Raw genomic sequence first — 24,435 nt, 5'->3', positions numbered from 1 at the left:
CAAGAAATATCAAAAAAACCAACATAATTGACAATGGGTACAGGGCAGAAAACTAATTATTAAAACGCCATATTTTCTAAATTGTATCTGCTCCGTACCTGAACACCACCACAGCGCGAAGAAAACAGCAAGCGGCAGGTGCCGATGCCTTCTCTCCCACTTCATCCCCGATGACCGCGCTCCGTGTGCTTCAAATCAAAGCCCGAATTTCAAGAAATCTAGTAGAAAAACATTGTTCCCATAGTTGAATGTTTCAACTTAAATAGTAATTCGAGCTTTTCAGATTGGTTTCCCAAGGACACAACTTAACACATCAAGTTCAAATAAAACGCTCAGAGGTAAAAAAAAACAAACAAACAACAACCTCACGTGAAAAAGAAAAGTTGAAGATTAGTTGGCTTACCTGTCAGAGCACATAACATTCACAGCCTCTGCTTCGCTGACGCGCTCGCTAAATATTGCTTGACTAAGATGGGTGTGGTTAGCACCTGTCTCGATTCCGGACAGGATTAAGTGGGTGTACTTATCTTCTGAAGGGCACACCACACCAATCAAAGACTTATCTCATCCTCAGTGTCACATGAAAGGTGCGGGCATCTGACATCTACAACTTCCAGTTCATGTCGATGAAAATGACAAGCAGCCTCTAGTTATCATGACGGTCTGGCATCAGTCAGTGAGCTTTGGTATAAATATCACCCCCAAAACATGTTGCCCCCAAGTTACACAAACCAACATTGTTTGAAATATGTACAGCACATACTGTTCAAGTATCTCATTTGAGAAATGTCTGGTTTATTAGATCAATGGAATAATGAATCATGTTGTAAAACAATCACACAAACTAGATAAATTCCTTCAAGTTGAAACACAAAGGCTCAAAACAATTCAGTATACGAACAGTGCATGTATGGAATATTTATATTTAGAATAGAATATTTAGAATAGAATATTTATGTTGGTCAATTATACACCAAAACAACAGATTGACCACACAGCCACGAAAGTGGTTAAATAATACAAAATCATTACATGAACAATAAAACAAAATAAAACTTTATATTCTCTGACTGAAAACAGAGTTTAGGCTGAAGCTTGAGCTGATTGTGCTTACCCTAACAACCTTCCCCTTACTCTACCCTAACAACCTTACTCTACCCAGGAAAGCAATGAGATAAACAAACATAAATATAAGATAATAATGATAGGATAAAAAACACAACATCATAAAACAGAGACACATAAACAAAACAAAGATGGATCATAATTATCAGTCATATTTCAGAGTTAGTCACTATTTTTTTGTTTCTTTCAAAGATAATATGTTTTGATAATGTTCTTAAATGTACACATATTACTACATTCTTTTAGTTAATTGTTACATCAATTCCATAATTTGACCCCTTTTACTGTCACACATCTATTTTTCACATTTGTCCTTATACCCTCTTTTTTTCTAACATATTAAATCCCCTTAAATGATACCTGCTCTCTCTGAAAACAGCCATTGGATACAGTCAGGAAGTGTTCTGTCTTTTACTCTAAACAGTATTTGTAGAGTTTTAAAGTCTACTAGGTCTGTACATTAAGGCTAATGATTTCATAAATAATGGGTTTGTTGGGTCATTATAATCAGCTTTATGTACAATTCTTATGGCTCTTTTTTGCAGTATAAATATGGAATTTGAGCAAGTTTTGTGTTTCCCATACTTCCACACAGTATGTAATGTATGGAACTATGAGTGAGCAGTATAGAATATATAATGAGTTGGATTCAGCTTGTCCTTGGTTTTGTGCAGTATTGCAATGGATTTAGTTTTGATGTGATTTAAGTGAGTTTTCCAACAGAGTTTATGGTCTATTATCACTCCCAATAATTTGTTTTCATACACTCTTTCAATATTTACATAATCATATGCACACCTTAGCTAGTTATTAAAATGTATGAAATTCAACATAAGAACAAATAGGTCAGCTAGTCTTTTGTTTGTACTTGTGGGGAAACAATAATGGCCTGAATGTCAGTCAATGGATCCAGCCAATTTAAAGTCTGTCATTCACGTCTGAAGTTCCTGTCATGAACCACGAAAGACAAAGAAAAGAAACAAAAGCAGAAATGTTGTGTGGCAACTTCAGTCTTCGAAGAATGGGACCGTCGATGCATTCATGATCACTCAGGCATTACTTATGTTGTCTAACAACCTTGCGAAATATAGTGAAGCCCACCAGAAATAGACCATTTCAAAAACAAACAAAAGAATTTGGACAACCGTATCATGCGGCTTGTCGATAGCGTCTTGTTTTTAAACACTTTAATGGGAACTTCTTGCTCTGTAATTTGGATGTCATGACATATAAGCCCTTCTACAAACATTTTTGTCTATTTTCAGTTCAAAATATGTATAATAATCGTCAGTTGCGTGTAAAGGAAATATCAGTATGCCTTTCTGAGGCAGTGGAGTATGAACATGAAAGAATGGAAGTAGGAACTTAAGTTTGAACTTAACTTTTTAGTGATTATTTTGCTTTAGTTTTAGTTTTATTTAGTTTCTTTGTGAAAGGATGACAGCTCCATCAATTAGTCTTTCACAATGGATAATTCTAGTTAGGGTTTGAAGAATAGAAAGACAGTTCAAACAACAACCACAATCCTGACTTGTAGGCCAACAGCATCATTTTCTTCATCTTTTAGCCTACTGTACTGTTACGGCGCTATAGTTATGCAGTTTTGATGTTGTACAGTAGAATTGTTCTATATCCTAGTGATAATATATAACCTATCCCACTACTCTACAGCTGTCAGGATGATGTCTGGTCCAAAGGAGGTTCTAAACCATTCCAACGGCCGGCCCAAACCTTTATGGGGCCTAACCCTAACCCAAGCCTTTATGGGGCCCTAAGCAGAATCTGATTTGGGGGCCCGTCGGTGCCGTCAATACAACTGACTATGGTCAATATTTGATATTTGCACATAAATTTAACACACCCATTATCAATTATATTAGTTGTAGCTGTGTTGCTCACGTCATACAAATGTCTGCCTGGAATGACTTGACCCTTCTACGGTTTTTAACTGTAACAGTTGCAAAACCACAAGAGTAGTCAGATGTTAATTATTTAATATTCAAAGTCTTACAGTAAAAAGTGTTATACTTAATGTGGTGTGCTAAAAAATAGCTAAATAAACCAGCAGACAATAAATTTACTAGAAAAATAGACATGGTCTATTTGGTCTATTTGGACATGGTCTATTTTTTCCCCGAAAAGACGTATCACTGTCGTGTGCACATCCAATCTGCGCCAAATTGGTCATTACACCATCCTACCTGCGGGTGGCAGCAACGTAAACGTCTACGGATGGCAGCAACGTTAAACGAAGAAGAAAGAGTGCAGGAAGCATATAAAGTTGGTGTGTTTATGTCTTCTCAGTAAACACAAATTTATCAAAATTAAAACGTAGCCATTCTTTCGAAACATGGCCGCATCAAATTACACATTGAAGGTGAACAGGCAGCTTTTGGATCCCAGCTTTGAAAGTTACAGGTTATCTCTGGACACCATACCAACATACAACGTAGAGCTAGATGCTGGTGAGGAATGCCTTGAAACTGCATGCCATCTAGCATCATGTGGTTACCTGCTACAGTACCATAAATAATACAACTGCTAAAGTGTTCAGCGAGTGATCGGCTAGTTATGTTTTTTTTTCTTCAGAAAATGACTGTTCAAACAGAAGTTGCAATTCATTACAAAGCTGGAACAGATAAATATATAGAGAGCCTGGGGGTGATGAAAGATTTGACTGAGCAGAAAGTCTTTGTTCTCGAGTAAAATAGCGAGCCATATAGCACTAGCTATATTAACATCGGTAGCTACTGTTTCATTCATCAGATACGTGGTAAAGATCATCTGTGACGTAGTTATCCAGCTACAACAGCTCAGTTAAGAGGACTGTAACGTTATATATTTAACATTTTACCAGTTAACAACCAATTTCATTGTCAGAGACCCCAAAGGGATATCATAGTGAACACGACACGATATTCCCGTGAACTGTTTCTTGCGTCTTGATATTGCAGTTTACTTTGTATATCTTTTTCCAGGCGTTGGGGAAATTAAGCTGAAAGACAGCCAGTATACCTTGGAGCATGTGCGTGCTTTTGGCATGTACAACTACTTGCATATAGACCCCTGGTATGAAGACAGTGTCTACTTTGTGGATTGCAAAGGGCGGCTGCTCAATCTCACAGTCACGCTGGTAAGTGTGTCTGCAAAGCCTTCTTTTGAACGTTGCAACATGCAAACAATGCAACTACCTTTAAATCCAAATTTATTCTTAAACACCTGTAGGGGGCGCCCTGACACCTATGAAACGATACATATAACGTACAACACACAACATAATGGACCACAGAAATGCATACAAAATGTGTTGAAGCATATTGATAATATTTTAGCAGTGAAGCTAACCTACAACAGTAATCATTGTAGTGGAATACATAGTTTGTACTATTATTTTTTTCTGAAAAAATTGCATGTTTGAACTGTCAACTGCTCTCTCAAAGTACATTTGTCTGCAATGTTTTATTAAAATGACAATAAAAAATAATCTTTTTGAACATTGACATCTCTAATTCCAAACATTTTTGAAAAGACTGGAATTTGGAAAAAGGAACAGCCTCAACTAAAATCACTTTCATAACCAAGATAACCAGTCTAGTCTAATGAAGAGGACTGAGTTTTTAGGATTATCCCTTCTCTCCATGTGAAGCTAATTGTAATGATTAGACCAAGACCATGTTCCCTGCAAAAAGCTTCAGACACTTGAGTTCCCAGAAAAAAGTACTTATGGAAATTAAATTCACACTATAATTACAATGATCACATGGTAATTATCCTTCTTGTGGATGCTTTTGTGGCCAGGGCAGTGGGGTATTGTGCATGCTGCTTTACTCTGCAAGCAGGGTAATGAGAGGTGTCTGGAGAGAAGGATCTGAAAATACATTATAATATGTCCTGTGATAAAGCTCTGAATCAGGAACCATGGCAACTGAATGAAGCTAAGCTGTTGAGTCTGTTAGCCTTGTATCATCTCACCCCTCTAACAAAGCTGAGAAGAGGTGGTCTTGCATCCTGTAAGCAGCCAGTCACAAGGTGCTCCGGGTAGAAGTTGGTTCCTACAGTTTTGATAACCCAATTACTTCCAGCCTCATCTCTCATGAAACCGTGCAACTGAATGAGATGCACAAGGTGTCACAGTACCACACTGTAGAAGGAGTTGGGTGGGTATAATACAAATACAAAATAAAATAAAAATGAGATAATGGTGTGCCGTGCTGACGGCAAGCTCACTAATGAGTTTTTTGGAAAAGGTTTCTACTGCAAACGTAGTAGCAGTATATCTTTATTTTTGTCTAACAGATGACTTTTCTTTAGATCATATAGGCTCTGTAATTGGAGAGATCGATAGTATGTGGATTTTCCTGTAACTCTGTTTTTGTTTTGTGCTCCAGGACACAGCCCTGGGAAAGCCCCGAGAGGTGTTCAGCATGACCCCTGACCCCAGCGTGACCCCTGACCCCAGCCGGGGGGAGGAGAGGCTGTGTGCCTCTCTGAGCCTGACGTCAGCCACCTGGGCGGCGCTCTCTGACGGCTCCGGCAGGCTCCTCCTCCTCCGCACCGGCAGGAGGAAGGAGGCCTCTCACACCTGGGAGGTAAGAAGAGGATAGAAATGTGTTTGTTTAGGAGAGGCCTTTCCATGGTGACGTATAGTAGGGGGGGTTTGCAGTGGTTTGCAGTCAAACACTCTAACCACTAAGCTAAAGCTACATGTGAAACAAAATCTAATTTAAGGATACCAGCAGTTAAACCGATGGATTTGATAGGTTTCAGTTGAAATAAGCCCCCTGATGGCCTTTAGACTACAGTTTTACACCCCTATTCACCAAATAATTACATATTCCAAGTCAGTTGCCAATCACAGCCATTGTTTTGCCACAATTTGATGCTTGTTTTTGCCACTTTCATAAATAAAATAACATATAACCCTGACAGGCTGGCAATATTGGTTACTCTGTAAAAGACAATCCTCTCTAGGGTTTATGAAAACAGGTTGCTTTCATGTTACAAGATTATTTCTGACTGTCCTCAAGGACTGTGAATGTTGCTTGAAGAAAGCTCACTTATAGACTCAATATAGCCTAAGCTTTTGTGTTGAATATGGATTGGAAGATTATTCCAAAGCCCTTGAGTAAATGCCCTCACATGATTTTGCTGGGTTTGTTGCGTTTGTGCTGAAGGATTAGAGCCAAACTGGCACTCGCATTCTCTTAGTGTTTAGATGAGGCGTCTGGGTGAGTTCCAAGGCAACAGCACCTACTGTACACTCACTTCAGTCACAGTCATTCTAGCTAGTTCTACCATTTACACAAACTCATAGAACAGCAGAAAAAATACAATCAAGCCACCGTAACTTTGATATCTTATTTTAAATCAGAACACACTAATACACTAATGTATTTACAACTGGGTTGACATGAGAGCTTGCTGTTTGTGTGTGTGTGTGTGTGTCCCCCAGCCCCTGTTCAGCGAGACCCTGGGAGAGCCCTTCACCATCCTCCACAGCCTGGCTCACCTCACGTCCGGGGTCCACGCCATAGAGGTGCTGCTGCTCCGCATCCAGAAGGACTCGGAGGAGGACAGGGGAAGTGGCTTCTCTGTGTCCCTGGAGTGGATCACCGTCTCCAGCACAGCTGAGCAGGGTGAGGGCAGGCCGTCTCCAGCATAGCTGAGCAGGGTGAGGGCAGGCCGTCTCCAGCACAGCTGAGCAGGGGTGAGGGCAGGCTGTCTCCAGCACAGCTGAGCAGGGTGAGGGCAGGCCGTCTCCAGCACAGCTGAGCAGGGTGAGGGCAGGCCGTCTCCAGCACAGCTGTGCAGGGTGAGGGCAGGCCGTCTCCAGCACAGCTGTGCAGGGTGAGGGCAGGCCGTCTCCAGCACAGCTGAGCAGGGTGAGGGCAGGCCGTCTCCAGCACAGCTGAGCAGGGTGAGGGCAGGCCGTCTCCAGCACAGCTGAGCAGGGTGAGGGCAGGCCGTCTCCAGCACAGCTGAGCAGGGTGAGGGCAGGCCGTCTCCAGCACAGCTGAGCAGGGTGAGGGCAGGCGTGGTGGCCTGGCGGCCTGGCAGCCTGGCTTCTGACTGCACACAGCAGCCACTCCTCCTAAGACACACCGCACAGTCGCAACATAGTTGAAGGGGTTGGGGGTCGGGGGGGGGGTATTCGTATAACTTATGATGCCAAGTGTTACATTGCTAGAGGACTTGTGTGAACTAGTTATTGATGGAGAGAAGGAATATGCTGGAAGACCAGTGTTGGGCTGTCATGTTTAACAGAATGGAGATAAAGATGGCCAGTCTGTCAGCATGCCCCCTGATCGTCGCTAGAGGATTGTCACATTGCAAGTTGGCTTTGAATTGTGGAAAGTTAACGTGTCAGTATGTCACATTCAATCAGTATGCTACATTTAATTAGTTGGAATTATTTGTAAACATTCTGTTGGTTTTACAAACCGAATATAACAGTAGTTAGTAACATGTATAATAGATATTGTCAGTGCATTTGTAACATTTTTATTGTAATACGCAGTACAAGCATGCTTTTTCTCATCAGAGCTGTTTGTGTGAGTGGTTGCTTTTTGTATGTGCTGGATCCACATCACTAGTACTGATGCAGGAAGGATATCTGCTTTCAACATGGACAGCTCACATCTGAACAGTTCTGAGAGCACTGTTTGTAGGCAGGGTATCTGCTTTCAACACTGTGAGGATGAAAGTGCTTTGAGAAAAGAAGGGAACCAAATAATGGAACAGCGTGTCCCCTCTTTCAGTCTGGCCAGTTCGGTTGTCTCAACATGGGAGTCAGGTGGCTGAGCGGTTAGGGAATTGGGCTAGTAATCCGAAGGTTGCTGGTTCGGTTGCTGGTTTGATTCCCGGCTGTGCAAAATGACGTTGTGTCCTTGGGCAAGGCACTTCACCCTACTTGCCTCGGGGAGAATGTCCCTGTACTTACTGTAAGTCGCTCTGGATAAGAACGTCTGCTAAATGACTAAATGTAATGTAATCTGAATCCAGGCCGCAAGAATGAGTATGAGGTGAGGAAGAGGAGGGTGCTGCGAGGGAAGTGTGTTCCTCACTACGCCGCCGTGGAGCCTCAGGGGACCGGCCTGATGCTGCTTGCGGAGAAGCCCTTCGTGGTGACGCACGTGGACGGGCAGCCGGTGGAGCGGGCGGCTGCAGAGCCCATGGAGACGGACGCTAGCTCACAGACACAAGGTGGATCACGGCTCCATGTCTGCTCATTCTACTGGCCTGTTTCTTTGGAGTTATATGTTCCACGTTGCATGTTTTTGAAAGTGTCTTGGGCTGCGTTGAGGTTGTTCCCGTCGCCTGATGTGAAGGGGTCGTGTTGGGAGATGATCTAACCTGCGTAGATCCGCTAAAATATTTTCTCATGCTCATGTCAAGATGCCTTGTCAGAAATTATCCCTCAAATGCTAGTGAGGTCAGAGAGATGGAAATACATTGTTCAGTTTGTCTTTTACCATGGTTGCATACAATATCCCACACAAATGGGCCAAGCTATCATCTCCTCTCCCCCTCAAGAGCTCAAGAATGAAAACTCAGCTAGGTTGGCTGTAGCCATAGAAACCAATAGTAATTCTAACACAATATCTCATCCAGAGCTCAGCCCTTCTGGATCAGTGAACGCCACCACATTCACATCCCTATGATTGAGGTTCTTGATAATATGACTAGGCTAATTGCCAAAAACATGTTATTTTCCTGACACATCCAAGAATATTAGCTTTGAGCCAGTCCTTTTATCTTATTGTTTTTTTTGTGCGGAGGAAGAAACGGTAATGGTAGTGGAGGAGTTGAAAGTGCTACGAGAGTAACCGGAGGCAGAGGAAGTCCGTCCGTTTGTTCAGCAGCTTGGTTAAAGATGGCAGTGACACGCTACAGTCACATCACATAGAGGGGGGGGGGGGGGGAGGGGGAGAGGGGGGGGGGGAGGGGGAGAGGGAGCTAGATTGTGTGGGGAGTTAGAGACACTGACATTATGGGACATTATGCCCCGGACATCTCATTATTTGAGCCAAGCGAGATTCTGACTAGAACAACAAAATGAGATCATGAATGTTCTCATGGACCATGTTTCTGTGCATTGTTGACATTTGCTGACCCAGATGCACCTGGTGGTAGAGGGCTGAACAGGGAGACTGATTGAGCCTATAACCTTGAAGCATAATGACAGTACATTACACAGAGCCAGCCTTGGTGAATTGTCTTCATTCAGTTGAATATAAGGCGTGCACTGTAGATAGGTTGGAAACTGTAGGACACTGGTCACAATTACCTTTATTTTCATGTACCGTAAATAGTTTCTGCACAGGATTATCACATTTTGTATAACCTTCAACTTTTATTTGATGATAATATAAATATACAAATGTTCAGTCTTACATTTTTGTCTTTTTAAATCTGTAGAATAAAGCGTTATTTGTCAAGTGCTGTCCCATAATCTCTCCGGTCCTCTCCTCCTGGTCCTCCAGACCCCATCTACTTCTGGCAGCAAACAAGCGAGGACGTCACGGTTTCGGTTCGAATGCCCCCGGGCTTCAGCAGAGACATGGTGGACTTCAGGCTGACTGGGGACAGCGTGAGAGTGGGGGTCCAGGGCCACGCTCCCCTGCTGGAGGGGCTCCTGCAGGCCCCCGTGGACCCCGAGGCCAGCGCCTGGATCATCAGAGACAACAAAAGGTTGGAGGTGTCGAACTGACACACACACACACAAACCTATTATTCACCATGATGGGTCGTACACACTCATTCATGTTTTTCAGTATCACCCACTTCTCTTTTCTCCTGTTCTTTTTCAAACCAAACCCCTAACAATCGTTTCATATGGAAAATTTGCAATGAAGAATGTATTTATTCTACATTTCTGTCCCCCCAAAAAATGGGTATAAAAAAAACAATCTTGATTATTCCTTTTGATGTGCATAGTTTTCGTGTGTTTGTGGGTAATACTGTACATGTACCATGAAAGAGAGAGTGACAGACTGGAGTATGTAAACATCCGTTTGCCAGTGATTTGCATTTGAATGTCTATTGTATAATGTGGGTTTTCAATATGCATTTTATGGCATGTAAATCCCCCATTAGCATCACGTCTGCTGAACCTGGAGACACTGAGCTGTCAAGTGGCCAGCGGAGCACCAGCCTATTCTCGCTTTCCAGTCTCCTGTTTGAAATTGAAAGAAAAAGCTTTCATGGAATATGATTGTGTGTCAGTGTGATGGTTCTCCTGCAGGCCTGTTTGTGTTCTCTGCTGTCCACCACTAACTCTCTCCCTGCGTCTGTGTCACCTGTATTACTCTGTACCGCGCCCCCCCCCCCCCCCGCCCCCCCAGCCTGGAGGTGACCCTGCAGAAGCGCGACCAGGGGCCCATGTGGCCGGAGCTGGTGGTTGGGGACAGGAGAGGGGAGTTTCTGATCAGCGAGGAGCAGGCCGCTCTCCTGAACGAGAGACTCACTCACCTCACCACTGAGGACATGGTCAGTCCATAAAGGTTTTCAACCAACTCCTGGGGTTACTAATGGAGGGGATTATCTCTCCAATACCCCCAGTCTGTTTGAGTCCCTGTCTGCTTCTCTTCTGTTCCGGCTCAACACCGTCACATCTTGTCCCACCTCCTCAGTCCCACATGCCTAGTATGGAAGAGATTTCTGGCCTCTTACGTCACTCTGTGTCCCTCTTGTCAATTATTTTCTTCTTGAGCTTTTCAAGCTTCTTCTTCCTGTTCTCCGAGCGCTGCCTCTCAACACACACACACACACACACACACTCTCTCACTGTGCCTTCCTCTTCCTCCAGCACGCTCAACACACACTCTCTCTCACTGTGCCTTCCTCTTCCTCCAGAATGCTCAACACACACTCTCTCTCACTGTGCCTTCCTCTTCCTCCAGAATGCTCAACACACACTCTCTCTCACTGTGCCTTCCTCTTCCTCCAGAATGCTCAACACACACTCTCTCTCACTGTGCCTTCCTCTTCCTCCAGAATGCTCAACACACACTCTCTCTCACTGTGCCTTCCTCTTCCTCCAGAACGCTCAACACACACACACTCTCTCACTGTGCCTTCCTCTTCCTCCAGAACGCTCAACACACACACACACACTCTCACTGTGCCTTCCTCTTCCTCCAGCACGCTCAACACACACACACACTCTCTCACTGTGCCTTCCTCTTCCTCCAGCACGCTCAACACACACACACACTCTCACTGTGCCTTCCTCTTCCTCCAGAACGCTCAACACACACACACACTCTCACTGTGCCTTCCTCTTCCTCCAGAACGCTCAACACACACACTCTCTCTCACTGTGCCTTCCTCTTCCTCCAGAACGCTCAACACACACACACACTCTCACTGTGCCTTCCTCTTCCTCCAGAACGCTCAACACACACACTCTCTCTCACTATGCCTTCCTCTTCCTCCAGAACGCTCAACACACACACTCTCTCTCACTGTGCCTTCCTCTTCCTCCAGAACGCAGACCCAGATAAGGACAAGCCTCCGTGTGACTCCCAGGAGCTGGAGGACTGTGATGGCTTCCCGGAGGACAGCTCCAGTCTGGTGCGCTTCGACAGAGACACTCTGAAGCCCACTCATGTGGTAGGAACAAGACCTTCCAACACACACGTGCACACACACACATGCTGCTGTTCCCTGCAGCCACACACACACACACCCGGTTCAGCCCCACACTGGAGGACCCTGCAGAGCCTTCCACTGCCCTGCACGGCTTAAATACCAAAACATCCTCAACTGCCATTACCATACGAAACCTCTCGTGTGACTCAATAAACTAGGATTGGAACATGGCTAATTTGTTTTTTGAATGCATCTAGTCAGTCACGTTGGTGGGGATGTGTGTGTCTCTGCACATCCAGGTTCTAGTCAGTCACGTTGGTGGGGATGTGTGTGTCTGCACATCCAGGTTCTAGTCAGTCACGTTGGTGGGGATGTGTGTGTCTCTGCACATCCAGGTTCTAGTCAGTCACATTGGTGGGGATGTGTGTGTCTCTGCACATCCAGGTTCTAGTCAGTCACGTTGGTGGGGATGTGTGTGTCTCTGCACATCCAGGTTCTAGTCAGTCACGTTGGTGGGGATGTGTGTGTCTCTGCACATCCAGGTTCTAGTCAGTCACGTTGGTGGGGATGTGTGTGATTTGTTCCGCTGCGTTCTGTGTCGTGCTCATCACATCTGACTCACCCATACAAGCCAGATACCAGGACTGAACCAGCTGGTTGATTCCCAGCCAGAAACATGCTGTCAGTTCACATAACATGCCCCTTTGCCTCTGTTCAACGCCACACTCCATCTGATGGGATTTCCAAAGATTAAAAAAATAAAACGGGTCCCACTACATTCTTGAGTGCCTTCATGTTCATAGGAATTAGTGGAGAAATGTGGATTATTTACGTCTTTTGACTGATACTTGATGTGATTCAACTGGTGGCAAAACACTGATGCACTACGCTCACATGCTCGAGCTACACGAAGCAAGAGCCAGGTAGAGGAACACAGGCTTGTATTTCTTAACAGAATATGCTGTTTCCAGGCTGTTTCCAGCTGAACCGAATGGAGACGTACAGTAGATTTTAGTCCAACAAAAATTAGGAAAATGTACGTATCATTTGCAGCTGGCAGCCTGAAGATAGGAGAGAGGAGGTAATGAGGAGAGGGCAGCGTGGTGTTGGAGATGCTTCGTTATCAAGGTGCTGGGTTTGTTATTTACCAATGGAACTGAAGACACAACAGTGTCAGTTAACTACAGAATACAACATTCCTTCGATATCATCTTTGTTTAATGTATTATATACATTCCTATTAAACTAAGCTAAATCATTCTTAAAAATAATACCTTGCATTTTTACAGGTCCTTTTATGTTCGAAGATGCAGAAAATACTGTGATACCCAGCCAAAGCAGTTACCAATGACTTCACAGTTTACACAGACAGGTTTTACAAGGTTTTTTTACATGCAGGATACCGTTAAAAAAGAAAGTTACAATATGAAGGAGTGTTGATATCTACAAGACTTGTCAGAGTGTGAAACCGTCATTAAGCTGTCACATTTGGCCCAGTTTATTGAATGCATTTTCAATGGTTGTCAGGCAAGCAAAGCAATAGGTGGGGAGATCTGTCATATTCATATAAAAGCATTGGCAGTTAGATTTGCATGCTGCTGAGCAGGAAGGCTAGTGTGAACACTGGACGGCCTGTCAGAAAACGGTGTCTATAATCCTGCTCTCCTGATGGAGGAGACGGCAGGGCTGAAAACACCTCAGACAGACAGCTACGCACACGCTACACACACACGCTACGCACACGCTACCCACACGCTACGCACACGCTACACGCGCACACTACACACTATACACTACTTACAGGCTGATCTGAAGGATGTCCTCAAGTTCAATCACTCATTCAATATTGAGTGCCTATTCCTGCTACTAACCATTCATTAAGTGTGCCATGCCTTCCCAATGGGGTCCTGTGATTAAGTCCTGCTACACAGACGTGGAGATCTCTCTCTTGATCTGTGGTTGTAAACTCTGGGTGGGCGCCGGGCGGACATGCAGACGCACACTCCTGTTTCACATCCACTGAGAGAGAAAAGACAGTTTGTATTTGAGCATGTTTTTGGGCCTTTTTGATGGCAGCCGAAACGACACTCATGTCACTTCAGAAACCCTTCGGACTGAAGAGGGAAGAGGGCCGCTAGCTGAGGTCACTCCCCCAGCAGTGTGACAGCATCATGCGGCTCTCATCACACGGCTCTCTAACAGCTCAGCCATCAGTAAAGCCTTTAGGAATCACTCAACACACCCTGACTGCAGTGTTACCCACTGTCCCTCTCTCTCCCCCCTCCTCCTTATCCTCTCTCTCCCCCCTCCCCTCTCTCCCCCCTTCTCTCTCCCCCCTCCCCTCTCTCCCCCCTCCTCTCTATCCCCTCTCTCTCCCCCCTCCTCCTTATCCCCTCTCTCCCCCCTCCTCTCTATCCCCTCTCTCTCCCCCCTCCTCCTTATCCCCTCTCTCTCCCCCCTCCCCTCTCTCCCCCCTCCTCTCTATCCCCTCTCTCTCCCCCCTCCTCCTTATCCCCTCTCTCCCCCCTCCTCTCTCTCCCCCCTCCTCCTTATCCCCTCTCTCCCCCCTCCTCTCTATCCCCTCTCTCTCCCCCCTCCTCTCTATCCCCTCTCTTTCCCCCTCCCCTCTCTCCCCCCTCCTCTCTATCCCCTCTCTCTCCCCCCTCTTCCTTATCCCCTCTCTCCCCCCTCCTCTCTCTCCCCCCTCCTCTCTATCCCCTCTCTCTCCCCCCTCCTCTCTATCCCCTCTCTCTCCCCCCTCCTCTCTCTCCCCCCTCCTCTCTATCCCCTCTCTCTCCCCCCTCCTCTCTATCCCCTCTCTCTCCCCCCTCCTCTCTCTCCCCCCTCCTCTCTATCCCCTCTCTCTCCCCCCTCCTCTCTATCCCCTCTCTCTCCCCCCTCCTCTCTATCCCCTCTCTCTTTCCCCTCCTCCTCATCCCCTCTCTCCCCCCTCCTCTCTCTCCCCCCTCCTCTCCATCCCCTCTCTCCCCCCTCCTCTATATCCCCTCTCTTTCTCCTCCTCTCTATCCCCTCTCCCTCTGTCCAGGTGAATTTGGGCAGTAATCAGTTCCTGTTCTCGGTGGCGGTGAACCCGGCAGACATGCCGTGTTTCTGCCTGCGCTACGACGTGGACGCGCTGCTCTGGCAGCCTCGCCCAGAACAGCCCAGCCATCTCTGGGAGCACATTGCCACCTTCGACGCCCTTGGTAGGTCCCTGTCCAGCACCATGGTCTCTGTCACACACACACTCTGTCCAGCACCATGGTCTCTGTCACACACACACTCTGTCCAGCACCATGGTCTCTGTCACACACACACTCTGTCCAGCACCATGGTCTCTGTCACACACACACTCTGTCCAGCACCATGGTCTCCGTCACACACACACTCTGTCCAGCACCATGGTCTCCGTCACACACACACTCTGTCCAGCACCATGGTCTCCGTCACACACACACTCTCAGTTCCCTGTTCCTGTTCACAGGTTACGTCCAGGCTTCCAAACGTGACAAGAAATTTGCGACATGTGCCCCGAACTTCTCCTACGCAGCTCTGGGGGAGTGTCTTCGCCGGGTGTTCCTCTACTGGCAGCCCGCGCCCCTCCAGACTGTCCTCTTCAACCGCAAACAGGGACGGCAGGTGGGCCAGGTTGCCAAGCAACAGGTGGTCAGCCTGGAGTCCAACGATACAATACTCGGCTTTCAAGCGAGCAACGAGAGACTGTTTGTCTTGACCTCCAACAATCTCTTTGTTCTGAAGGTCAGTAACTAGATAGGGAGGTGCCTACAGGGACCACATCAGTCTGCAGACGACACATTCTACTGGTAAACGAAGACTGAGGGATTCCATCCGCCAGGGTCATGAATGTATTCTTTGCAGCTTTTTCAAGTTAGTCTTGTACTGTTGTGTGTGAACAGTAGTGTCATGTGTATTTTTCTAAAGCTTGGTGGAGACAGCCTAGCGGCCAGGGATGTATGTGCTGTAGGCCCGGGCTTTATGTCCTCGTGAAGAATAATGCTCTCAAGAAACCCGACCTAGAAACATTGAAATGAATCAGACCCAGTGAACCCTGTCTTTCCAAGCCGCATCTTACACAACACAGGTCACTTCCCCGCCCCCTAATCTTTTTTTGTAGAGTATGTTTATTATATGTGAGCATGTGTGTTTATACGTTAGAGTGGTTGGGGGTTACAGTTGGTGAGCTGGCCCGCCGAAGGTCTTCTCAGATGGTCGTAGTAGTGAGAGAATCACATCATCCAATCGCCTTGCTGGCATTATGAAAACTGAGAACACTGATTTCCATAAATGTAAATGATATCCTACACAGTGTTACACTGTGAAGCTGCGTTTTGTGCGAAGACTTGCACATCTTGTGTACCAGGACTCAAATCATGATGTGCCACTCTCACAACCACCTGCGGTTTTTCCACAGCAACTTTTGTTCGTGTAATTACCTGTTACATGCAATAAAAAGCTTCAATTTTGTTTCCACATGAACAAGTCAATTTAACAGCAGATCTAATTACAGAAGTACCCCTCTTCTGGTTTGTGCTGGTGCCAAATTTCATCAGTTAATTGGCAACCCTGCCAAGCTAGTTTGGCAGTGGCCAAGCTAGTTTGGCAGTGGCCAAGCTAGTTTGGCAGTGGCCAAGCTAGTTTGGCAGTGGCCAAACTAGTTCTACTTAAGCTTCAGAAAAAGACTAAATACTGATTATTCGGTGGGAGATGTATCTCAGAGCCGCTAATGGATTTGGGTTTTGTCTATTTTTGCTCAGTCAGACTGAGGTCTGAGATGTTCAGATCAATACCCAGTTCTAGACATTACCAGGGTGGATGTGGTCTTGAACCCGGCTGTTTCACAGTTACAGTAAAAACAACCTACAAAGCACTCTAAGTGGTAAGTTTCCAGACATCACAGTAAAACTGACAAAAGCCGGAAATAAATACAACGTAAAAAGACACGAGTTGCAGAATACCAACTGTGCATAGACTTAATTTCGAACACGTTAGCTGAATCGATATGTCGCTTACTAACAGTTATTGTACAATAACTTCAATGTAACAGGGGAAAACTAAGCTATTAGCAACTACTAAAACCCTACTCGATATTGTGGACCACCAAGGGAATAGATACTAAGAGATATTAACAAAGGCAACTTTTCATTCATATATTGCTACTCCTCGTGTTCAGCTTCTCTTTGCTTCCCTCAGCAACAGACCAAAAACAACATCCACTTATTGTTTGCACTGGTTTGGCGTTTGTAAAAGGCAGGTAATACTCTGATTACTTGAGTTAATGCTTTGTTTCACTTCATACTCAAGATGTACGGCCATTCAGGATCAAACCGGTTGAGGACTTTATTCTAACAATCTTGGGGCACATTTTATAAAATAAAATGATGAAGCATAATATCATCCTTTGCAACAATTCTAGATTCTGTAAATAGTAAATGCTTGTAGCACTGGTGAGAGAGTCCAGGGGAGGCCTGCAGGTTAATTAGCAGGTCTGTCTGAGGTGTGACTTATCGGAGCGGCGATGATGACGGCTGTTCCTCCTGTGGATGGACAAGTGCTGAGGCCAGGTCATCAGCTCCTGTAACGATGGAGAGATAACTAGTTCCAGCACGTCACCTGGCTGCTGCTCATTCTGTCAACATGGACTGGGTTTAATGTGCTTCCCCTCCAAGCGGCCGCAATTCTGTTTGAATATTCAAAGCCTGATGTGCTGTAGATGCTGGGATGTAATGTCCATGCATTTAGCTTTTATCCAAAGAGACGTACAGGAGGGTTTGATCCTGTGACCTCTTGATGTGCAGTCAAGTCATCTTCTGTTTATTGTTCAAGTTTATCTAACTCGTTTTCATCCCATCTACATTACAGGAAGGGTGCTTGTGTCTTAGGGTTGCTTGTGTCAATCCCATCCTCATCCTTCCCTGCTGTGCAGAGAAGATGACAATTATGAAAGCTTTTCACTAACTTTTACCGTGTAAGGACTGAGATTTCACCATCAACACACTTGATATAGCACATGCTCTTCATGCATAATTACTCCTAAAAGCTAGGTCTAGTCTCTCCTGCAGATGAGCTGTAATTATGGAAAGATTCGCCTTTGTTGCTGCTTCTAACCCTGTTGCTGTAACCACCATAACAATACCACTGACACGGAGTAAGGCACGTGTTCAATCACAAGTTTAATGAGCCAGAACATGTTTTTCTTTTCCTCCTAACCCGCCCTTTGTCTGTTTCTTTTTCTACTTTCCTGTTTCAACCAAAGATTTCAGTTTTTACAGCTCATATCAGGCCTTGGGAAGGAAGCCGTCTCCTACATAGAGAAGGCAGCCAGGGAAGCAACTTAAGCCCCTCTGTGTACAGTGTGTTCTATACTAAATATTCTAAAGATGTGTTTGTGTGCTTTGACAACAAGCTGGGAATTTGTCAAAGACAGGTTATTGATCCATATTTTCCATGCTACACATGGTTTGGCTGAGGTACGCCATGCAGCTATACAACGATGAAGTAGATTGCTAAATGGTGATAATGATCTCCTGCACACCAAGAGATCAATATTTCCCCCAGTTCTATAGAACACAGGATCATTACAACCATCTGGAAACACTCTGACTTCAGTTGTGTTACGGTTAATGTGCATGGATAAATCATTTCATACAGATAAACTACCCAGTTTATAGTTGGAAATATGACAGATCTATGTTTGCCTGTATTCTACTTTATATTCTTATGAATGGAAATTGTTATTGCTTATGTACCTTGGCATCAGAGTACAGTCTCTTTGGGAGGAACAGTAATTATGAACTATGTACATAATGGTTTTCCTGATATGAGACACTTCCTGCTTCTTTCTCATCACATGACTGACCACTTCCTGCTTCTTTCTCATCACATGGCTGTCTACTTCTGCCTGTCAGAACTAGATTTGATACCAGTAACATGGTATTTCACCTTTTTTATTACTTTGCAATCCTTACAGTTAAATTTTTTATGTTGACGTCGGGTTTACCATGTTAATGAGGAAATCATGATTGGATGTAGCAAGATACATAGAGGAAAAGGCTGCCAGGGAAGGCACATTTTATTCTCAAATTAACTTTACTTACACATTATTCAATACAATGTACATACTATTGACTTACTGATTACGTAGATTCTTAGTCTTTTCATGATCCTCCCTATACTGCCTTACTCTGCAGGATCTCAGACCAGACATATTTAGTACTACAACATCAGTGTATACTTGAGTCATAATGGTTAATGAACAGCAAACACACTGCAGTAAACAGATTGATTTATGAAGCATGGCTACAGTTCTGACATCATGTACATAGTACGGCACCATGAACACTATAGTTTTATTTACCTAAAACTTGCAAAGTGTACAACAAAGCCCCATTACTGAATAACTGATATTCCACATAAAAGTCACATTAATAGTTTTTAAAAACACAATTTCAAATATATGAACTATTACATGAAATATTACAATACATGAAATGTTTCTCTACCCATATTCCAACTCTAAGATAAATAACAAAATTAACTTTGATTTGCAGTGAAGCTAACAAATTTTAACCTTCATTGAGAACAACCTTTTGAAGTCACTTTACATTCAAATATTAAATTAACTACAGCTTTGGCAATATGTACAGTCGTTTGCTGAGAAATACACCAGAGAATAAGATGCATGTTATTCACAGTTAGACTGTGTGCTTGGTGAAGCTCAGACTCATAACATCTCCTCCCAGACACTAACATCACAGTTAGACTGCAAAATCGTTCTCAAAAAAGCAGACGAGAAACGGTACCAAGCAAAAGACTTAGAAAGCACCGCTAAACATTGATCAGAATTACAAGGATTCCAGACTTGAAGTTTACATTCATGTCTGCGCCATTCATGAGTCCCCCCTATTTGTTTGAAGCGGAGCTTGTTGGTGTGGGTCTAACCCTGCTGTTCCTTCAACAAGCTTTCAAAGGGTGAACCTTGAGTAGTGTCCATCACATTGTCTCGAGAGCCTAGCTGCCACATCGCGCGTCATCACCTGGCCTTCCCTCAGACCTCCATCTCAGTTCCTCGGACACAGGGACCTTTCTCCTCTGAAGGGCAAGCTTCCTGTGGTCTGATGCTCTGAGTGCCTGGAACAGGAAACCTTGAGGTAACCTTCTTGTTCACATGGAGTTAATAGTCACAAATGATGAATCTAACCTTCTATTCTAATACTTCTTTCACTTTGCTAAGGGATGTATTGCAGTTAGCAAACACCGGAAATGTGTTCACACTGTCCAAATTCCACATTATATAGCAAATTTGTGGGACATTTTAGAAGACTGGCATGGGTGTCAGTTTGTTTTAGTGGGGCATTGTGTTTTGGGGGATAGAGGTTTATTTTACATAGTTTCATACCCATGTGCATCTGTGCATATACTTGGTTCTGCCTATTATATCTGCTCTACTGCACAAACAGCACAAGTTGTTCTCACTTAACCCTCGTGCTGCCTTCGGGTCACATGACCCAAAGGTTCATAACGAACCATCGTTGTGTTTACCCAATTTTACCCAATACAAAAACAAATACAAATAATTTTAGTTTAACTTTCGCAATGTGGGGGGTCTGAGACAGCCCAGCGGTTAAAAGAAAATGCTTCACTTTGTTTTTGTATGCGGTAAAGTTGTCGCAATACGACGGTGGGTCACAATGACTGATGGGTCAGAACGACCCGAAGATAACACAAGGGTTAAGTGACAGTTTACACCAGCATCACCCAGGCTTCTCTAGAGTATCTCTTAACCTCAGGATCAGTGGGGCTGGTCCTGAGGGGAACTTGGCAAGCTGTCTACTGTACAAATGTGTAAAAAATGTAAATCAGTCTTTGTTGAAAATCACCTCGTTGTAAACACGGGTATCTTGAAACATCATCTTATCAGGCAGTAAGTCCTCTGTGACGGTGATCTCTTCCAGCTCCGTGGTGAAGTGGTCGGTGCTCTCAACCACCGACGTGTCTTTGACGGCGCTGTAGGTGAGTGCCACGCTGTACGCTGTGGGCTTCTGCAGACCTTTACGCCCGCAGCGGCAGAGCTTGCGGAAAGCGGCGCGGAACTTCTGCGACATGGCGTTGTAAATTACGGGGTTAATGGTGCTGTTTAAATAGATGCAGCACCGGCAGAATAGCAGGAACGAAGTGTCCAGGTAGGCCTGTTTGAGGAAGGAGTTGACCACCACTAGCGTGCGATAGGGCATCCACAGCACGGCAAACAGGACTACCACCACAGCCAGCATCTTGGTGACCTATACATTAAGGAGATACTTTCACTGTTACATTACATTTAACAGTGTAATCATTTACCAGATACTTATGTAATGTGACTTATAAGTGAACAGAAAGTGGCCTACAGCTGGGTCAAAGATCAGAAGTGCATGTAGTTCTTATATGGGGTCAGATGGCTGAGCGGTTAGGGAGTCGGGCTATTAATCAAAAGGTTGTAGGTTCGATTCCCGGCCATGCAAAATGACGTTGTGTCCTTGGGCAAGGCACTTCACCCTACTTGCCTCGGGGAGAATGTCCCTGTACTTACTGTAAGTCGCTCTGGATAAGAGGTCTGCTAAATGTAAATGTTATATTTCGGTGGTCGGTACCATTTCGATACCAGACGATGCAGAACATCTAGTTACATCTCAGGCAGGGAGCAACAATATTAATATATCACCTCGGTCTACAATATTACATTTTTAAAAACCTTGTGCTGCCTTGTGACCCACCTTTTGCACCACGACGGTGGGTCGTAGATCTCTGTGAACAGGGTTTATTTTTCACGGGAACGTGGATGTCACGTGCGCGTTTTAACTCACCTGTCTCCGGGATGTGGCGGTGGAGTTGGAATGGCGGGAGTTCTTACAGCTGCTCATCTTAGTGCAGTTTCTTTGTCCATTTTTGCATTTCTCCTTGGAATTTGATGGCAATGGATTCAAAAAAAGGATTCTTGCGATGAGTCCGTACAGAATCGTTGCTAGCAGTAAAGGCAAAACAAAAAACATCCCAAAATCGAAAAAGTAAATGGGTAAATAAAACCGTCTTAAAACTTTGTAGCCGCATGTCTCAATGGTCACGTTCTCATATAAAACTTCCTCAATATCCGACAGGAAAAACCACATGATGCAGTATAGCGAAGTAAAAAGCCACACAAGAATTATGATCTTCTTTGCCCTGGACAGCGTGCAGAGAAACTGTGCTTTTATGGGGTGGCAAATGGCGATGTATCTTTCGATAGTGAAAGCGGTTATGGAACATGACGACGCGTTGATTCCAAGATACTGGAAGTAGGTGATGCAGAGGCATCCTGAGCGGCCGAACACCCATGAGCCGAAGATGCTGTCCGTTATGTTTGGTAAGCCTGCAGCCGTTAGCACCATGAGATCGGCCACGGCCAAGCTAACCAGATAGCAGTTGGTGGGTGTCCTCATGTGTTTGGTTGTAAGGACCACTAAGATCACCATTATGTTACCAACGACCCCTAAAGCACAGATCACAAACACTAATAAAGTGCTTATCAACTTGTATTCGATGCTGTGGTCAGTCCATGTTGGCAGTGTGTGGTTTTCTTGAGCTGCAGTAACGTTTTCCATCTCTGCAGTAACGTTTTCCATCACTGCAACGTTCTTAAGTGTTTTGTTTTTAGTCCTGAGAACAATTGTTTTAAGTTCAGGTCTGTCTGTTCTTTGAAGTTATTGGTAAATATAGCACACCAGATAGCGAGGATTGAATATAGAATGTGACACCGCCGACACCTTTTCGTTCCTTGCGTAAAAGTTCCGACTTTGCGCGCGGGGTGTCTTGATCCAAAGCGCAACAGTGAGAGCGCGCGCTTCGCTCAAGTCTCCGTCTTGTCAGAGAGTAGATAGAGATCTGAGATCAGGAGGGGAGAGATGCTGCTCTGTCTCCTTCCGTTGGACCAAAGATTCTTAACGCATGCGGGGTTGGTAGAGAGGCACTGACAACGAGGAACAACGTGACATCTGTTGCTCTCGCGGACCTATAGATTTATAAAGCTATATGGTATATTGTAGGGACGGTATATTGATTATGCTTTTTCGTCTAACTGTTAATGACATTTTCAGACTTTTAATAAATCTATTGAAATTGTGTGAATAAAGAACTTAAATGGGTTTAACTTTTTATTTATTTATCAGATCTGTAGATACAGCAGAACGATTCTCGTTGTAACCTGTCTCTTGACTTCATGTTTAATTTCTGTAATTGGCAGCTACACATTCTATGTGTAAATATATTTTTTATTCCCATCATGAACTTTTGAAGGGATAAATCCAATATTTAGTTTTCTTTGGTACCTTAGGTACCAAAAGCAAAATCTGCCACAAAGGAGATCACAGTTGACAGCTTTGAAATGTCAACTGTGATCTTTGTGACAGATTCATCTGGGATTCAGTTGCTTCTTTTACACAACTCAGTGGATGTGAGAATTATCTCACCCCCTCACCAACTGCGCCGAAAGAACTGATCTGAAAATGGCAGAAACATGCCAGCAGCTCCTGCCAGTGAACAGGTGGACTAAAACTAATGGGTGTTATATAAAAGCCGCCATGTTTTTTCTTTATAATGGGTATACACAGCAGTCTTGAATAGAACAAATATTATACATTTATGGTTTTATTTAGCCTTTAAATTACAAAATTCAAGTGCTAAAGTAGGCTATATATAGGCTTTATATTTGTGTTTGCCCCTTCATATTAATATTTAGAAGAATACGAATATCAGGGTATAGGGCCTACTTGATTTAGCTGCTGTAGACATAGGATACAAATAGAAAGGTAGTCTGTGTTGTACAATCAAAATGTCGCTATACTTGTGGACCTTTCCGTTTAACCCTTGTGTTATCTTCGGGTCATTCTGACCCATCAGTCATTGTGACCCACCGTCGTATTGCGACAAATTTACCTCATACAAAAACAAAGTGAAGCATTTTCTTTTAACTGTCGGGCTGTCTCAGACCCCCCACATTGGAATGGTTAAAAGAAAATTATTTTTATTTGTTTTTATATTGGGTAAAATTGGGTAAACACAACGAAGGCAGCACGAGGGTTAAACCTCTTTCACCGACTTGTGTCTGGTGGAGCTGAATAACCAAGCATCGTTTACTTATCTGATTTATAAAATACTTTTTTAATGAAGAGTTGGTAAAGCAAGCCTCATGTAGGCCTAATTTACAGAGTTGTACTGCCACCAAATGGACAGTCCTAAACCAGCCCAAACTGAATCCAATTACATTTATTCATTTTAGAACCAGAGGTAGACAGTTTTAACTGATAAAATGTTTAATCATATCATTCGTTTCTAACCAGTATGACATTGAATACACTTTTTGAGTAGCCTGTTTATGTTAATGATCGGCCACTTATTTGAGTTATGAGTGTCACTCCCTTGCTTTGGAGTGAGGTATAGGCTACATTAGATCTCTGTGAAAATGTATAGGCTGCATGATTACAACCATTGTTTCATTTGATGGAAATTAAACAGTGTTTATTGAAAAAGACTGAACTCAATCTCCCACATTTCTCCAAAAAACGAGACTATTGTTGACGGTTTGGTCGTCAACATTGTTGCGGAGCTGCAGCGTCTCCGCGCGACACTGCCTCACTGATCCCTCCGCGTGGGCGGAGATTTCTGAGCCTGTAAGGAGGCAAATCCAGC

General features: G+C 44.3%; 3 protein-coding genes across 3 annotated transcripts in view; 1 reads left to right on the top strand and 2 right to left on the bottom strand.

Moving 5' to 3' along the window:
• pkhd1l1.1 (PKHD1 like 1, tandem duplicate 1) overlaps positions 1–421 on the bottom strand; it is a 34,146-nt gene extending 33,725 nt beyond the window's left edge. Inside the window, exons 1-2 of the mRNA XM_062486698.1 lie at positions 404–421; positions 99–218 (exon numbers count right to left, since the gene is read on the bottom strand). Coding sequence (XP_062342682.1) covers positions 99–165 — 67 coding nt within the window. The 5' untranslated portion in view covers positions 166–218; positions 404–421. The remainder of the gene's footprint in view (positions 1–98; positions 219–403) is intronic.
• Positions 422–3,383: 2,962 nt separating this feature from the next.
• Positions 3,384–16,209, top strand: nudcd1 (NudC domain containing 1). Its single transcript, XM_062445720.1, has 10 exons — positions 3,384–3,590; positions 4,104–4,258; positions 5,514–5,714; positions 6,578–6,761; positions 8,128–8,328; positions 9,609–9,816; positions 10,470–10,614; positions 11,614–11,739; positions 14,765–14,924; positions 15,203–16,209. Exons 1-10 carry the CDS (start codon positions 3,476–3,478, stop codon positions 15,487–15,489), a joined length of 1,782 nt encoding a protein of 593 aa, XP_062301704.1. The 5' UTR covers positions 3,384–3,475; the 3' UTR covers positions 15,490–16,209.
• Positions 16,210–20,048: 3,839 nt separating this feature from the next.
• Positions 20,049–22,601, bottom strand: trhrb (thyrotropin-releasing hormone receptor b). Its single transcript, XM_062487088.1, has 3 exons — positions 21,579–22,601; positions 20,462–21,017; positions 20,049–20,206 (listed from the first exon to the last, which is right to left on the bottom strand). Exons 1-2 carry the CDS (start codon positions 22,371–22,373, stop codon positions 20,595–20,597), a joined length of 1,218 nt encoding a protein of 405 aa, XP_062343072.1. The 5' UTR covers positions 22,374–22,601; the 3' UTR covers positions 20,049–20,206; positions 20,462–20,594.
• Positions 22,602–24,435: the final 1,834 nt, after the last annotated feature.

The sequence above is a fragment of the Osmerus eperlanus genome, chromosome 20 (genome assembly GCF_963692335.1).
Source record: "Osmerus eperlanus chromosome 20, fOsmEpe2.1, whole genome shotgun sequence".
NCBI lineage: Eukaryota > Metazoa > Chordata > Actinopteri > Osmeriformes > Osmeridae > Osmerus > Osmerus eperlanus.
This window is presented reverse-complemented; position numbering and strand designations above follow the sequence as displayed.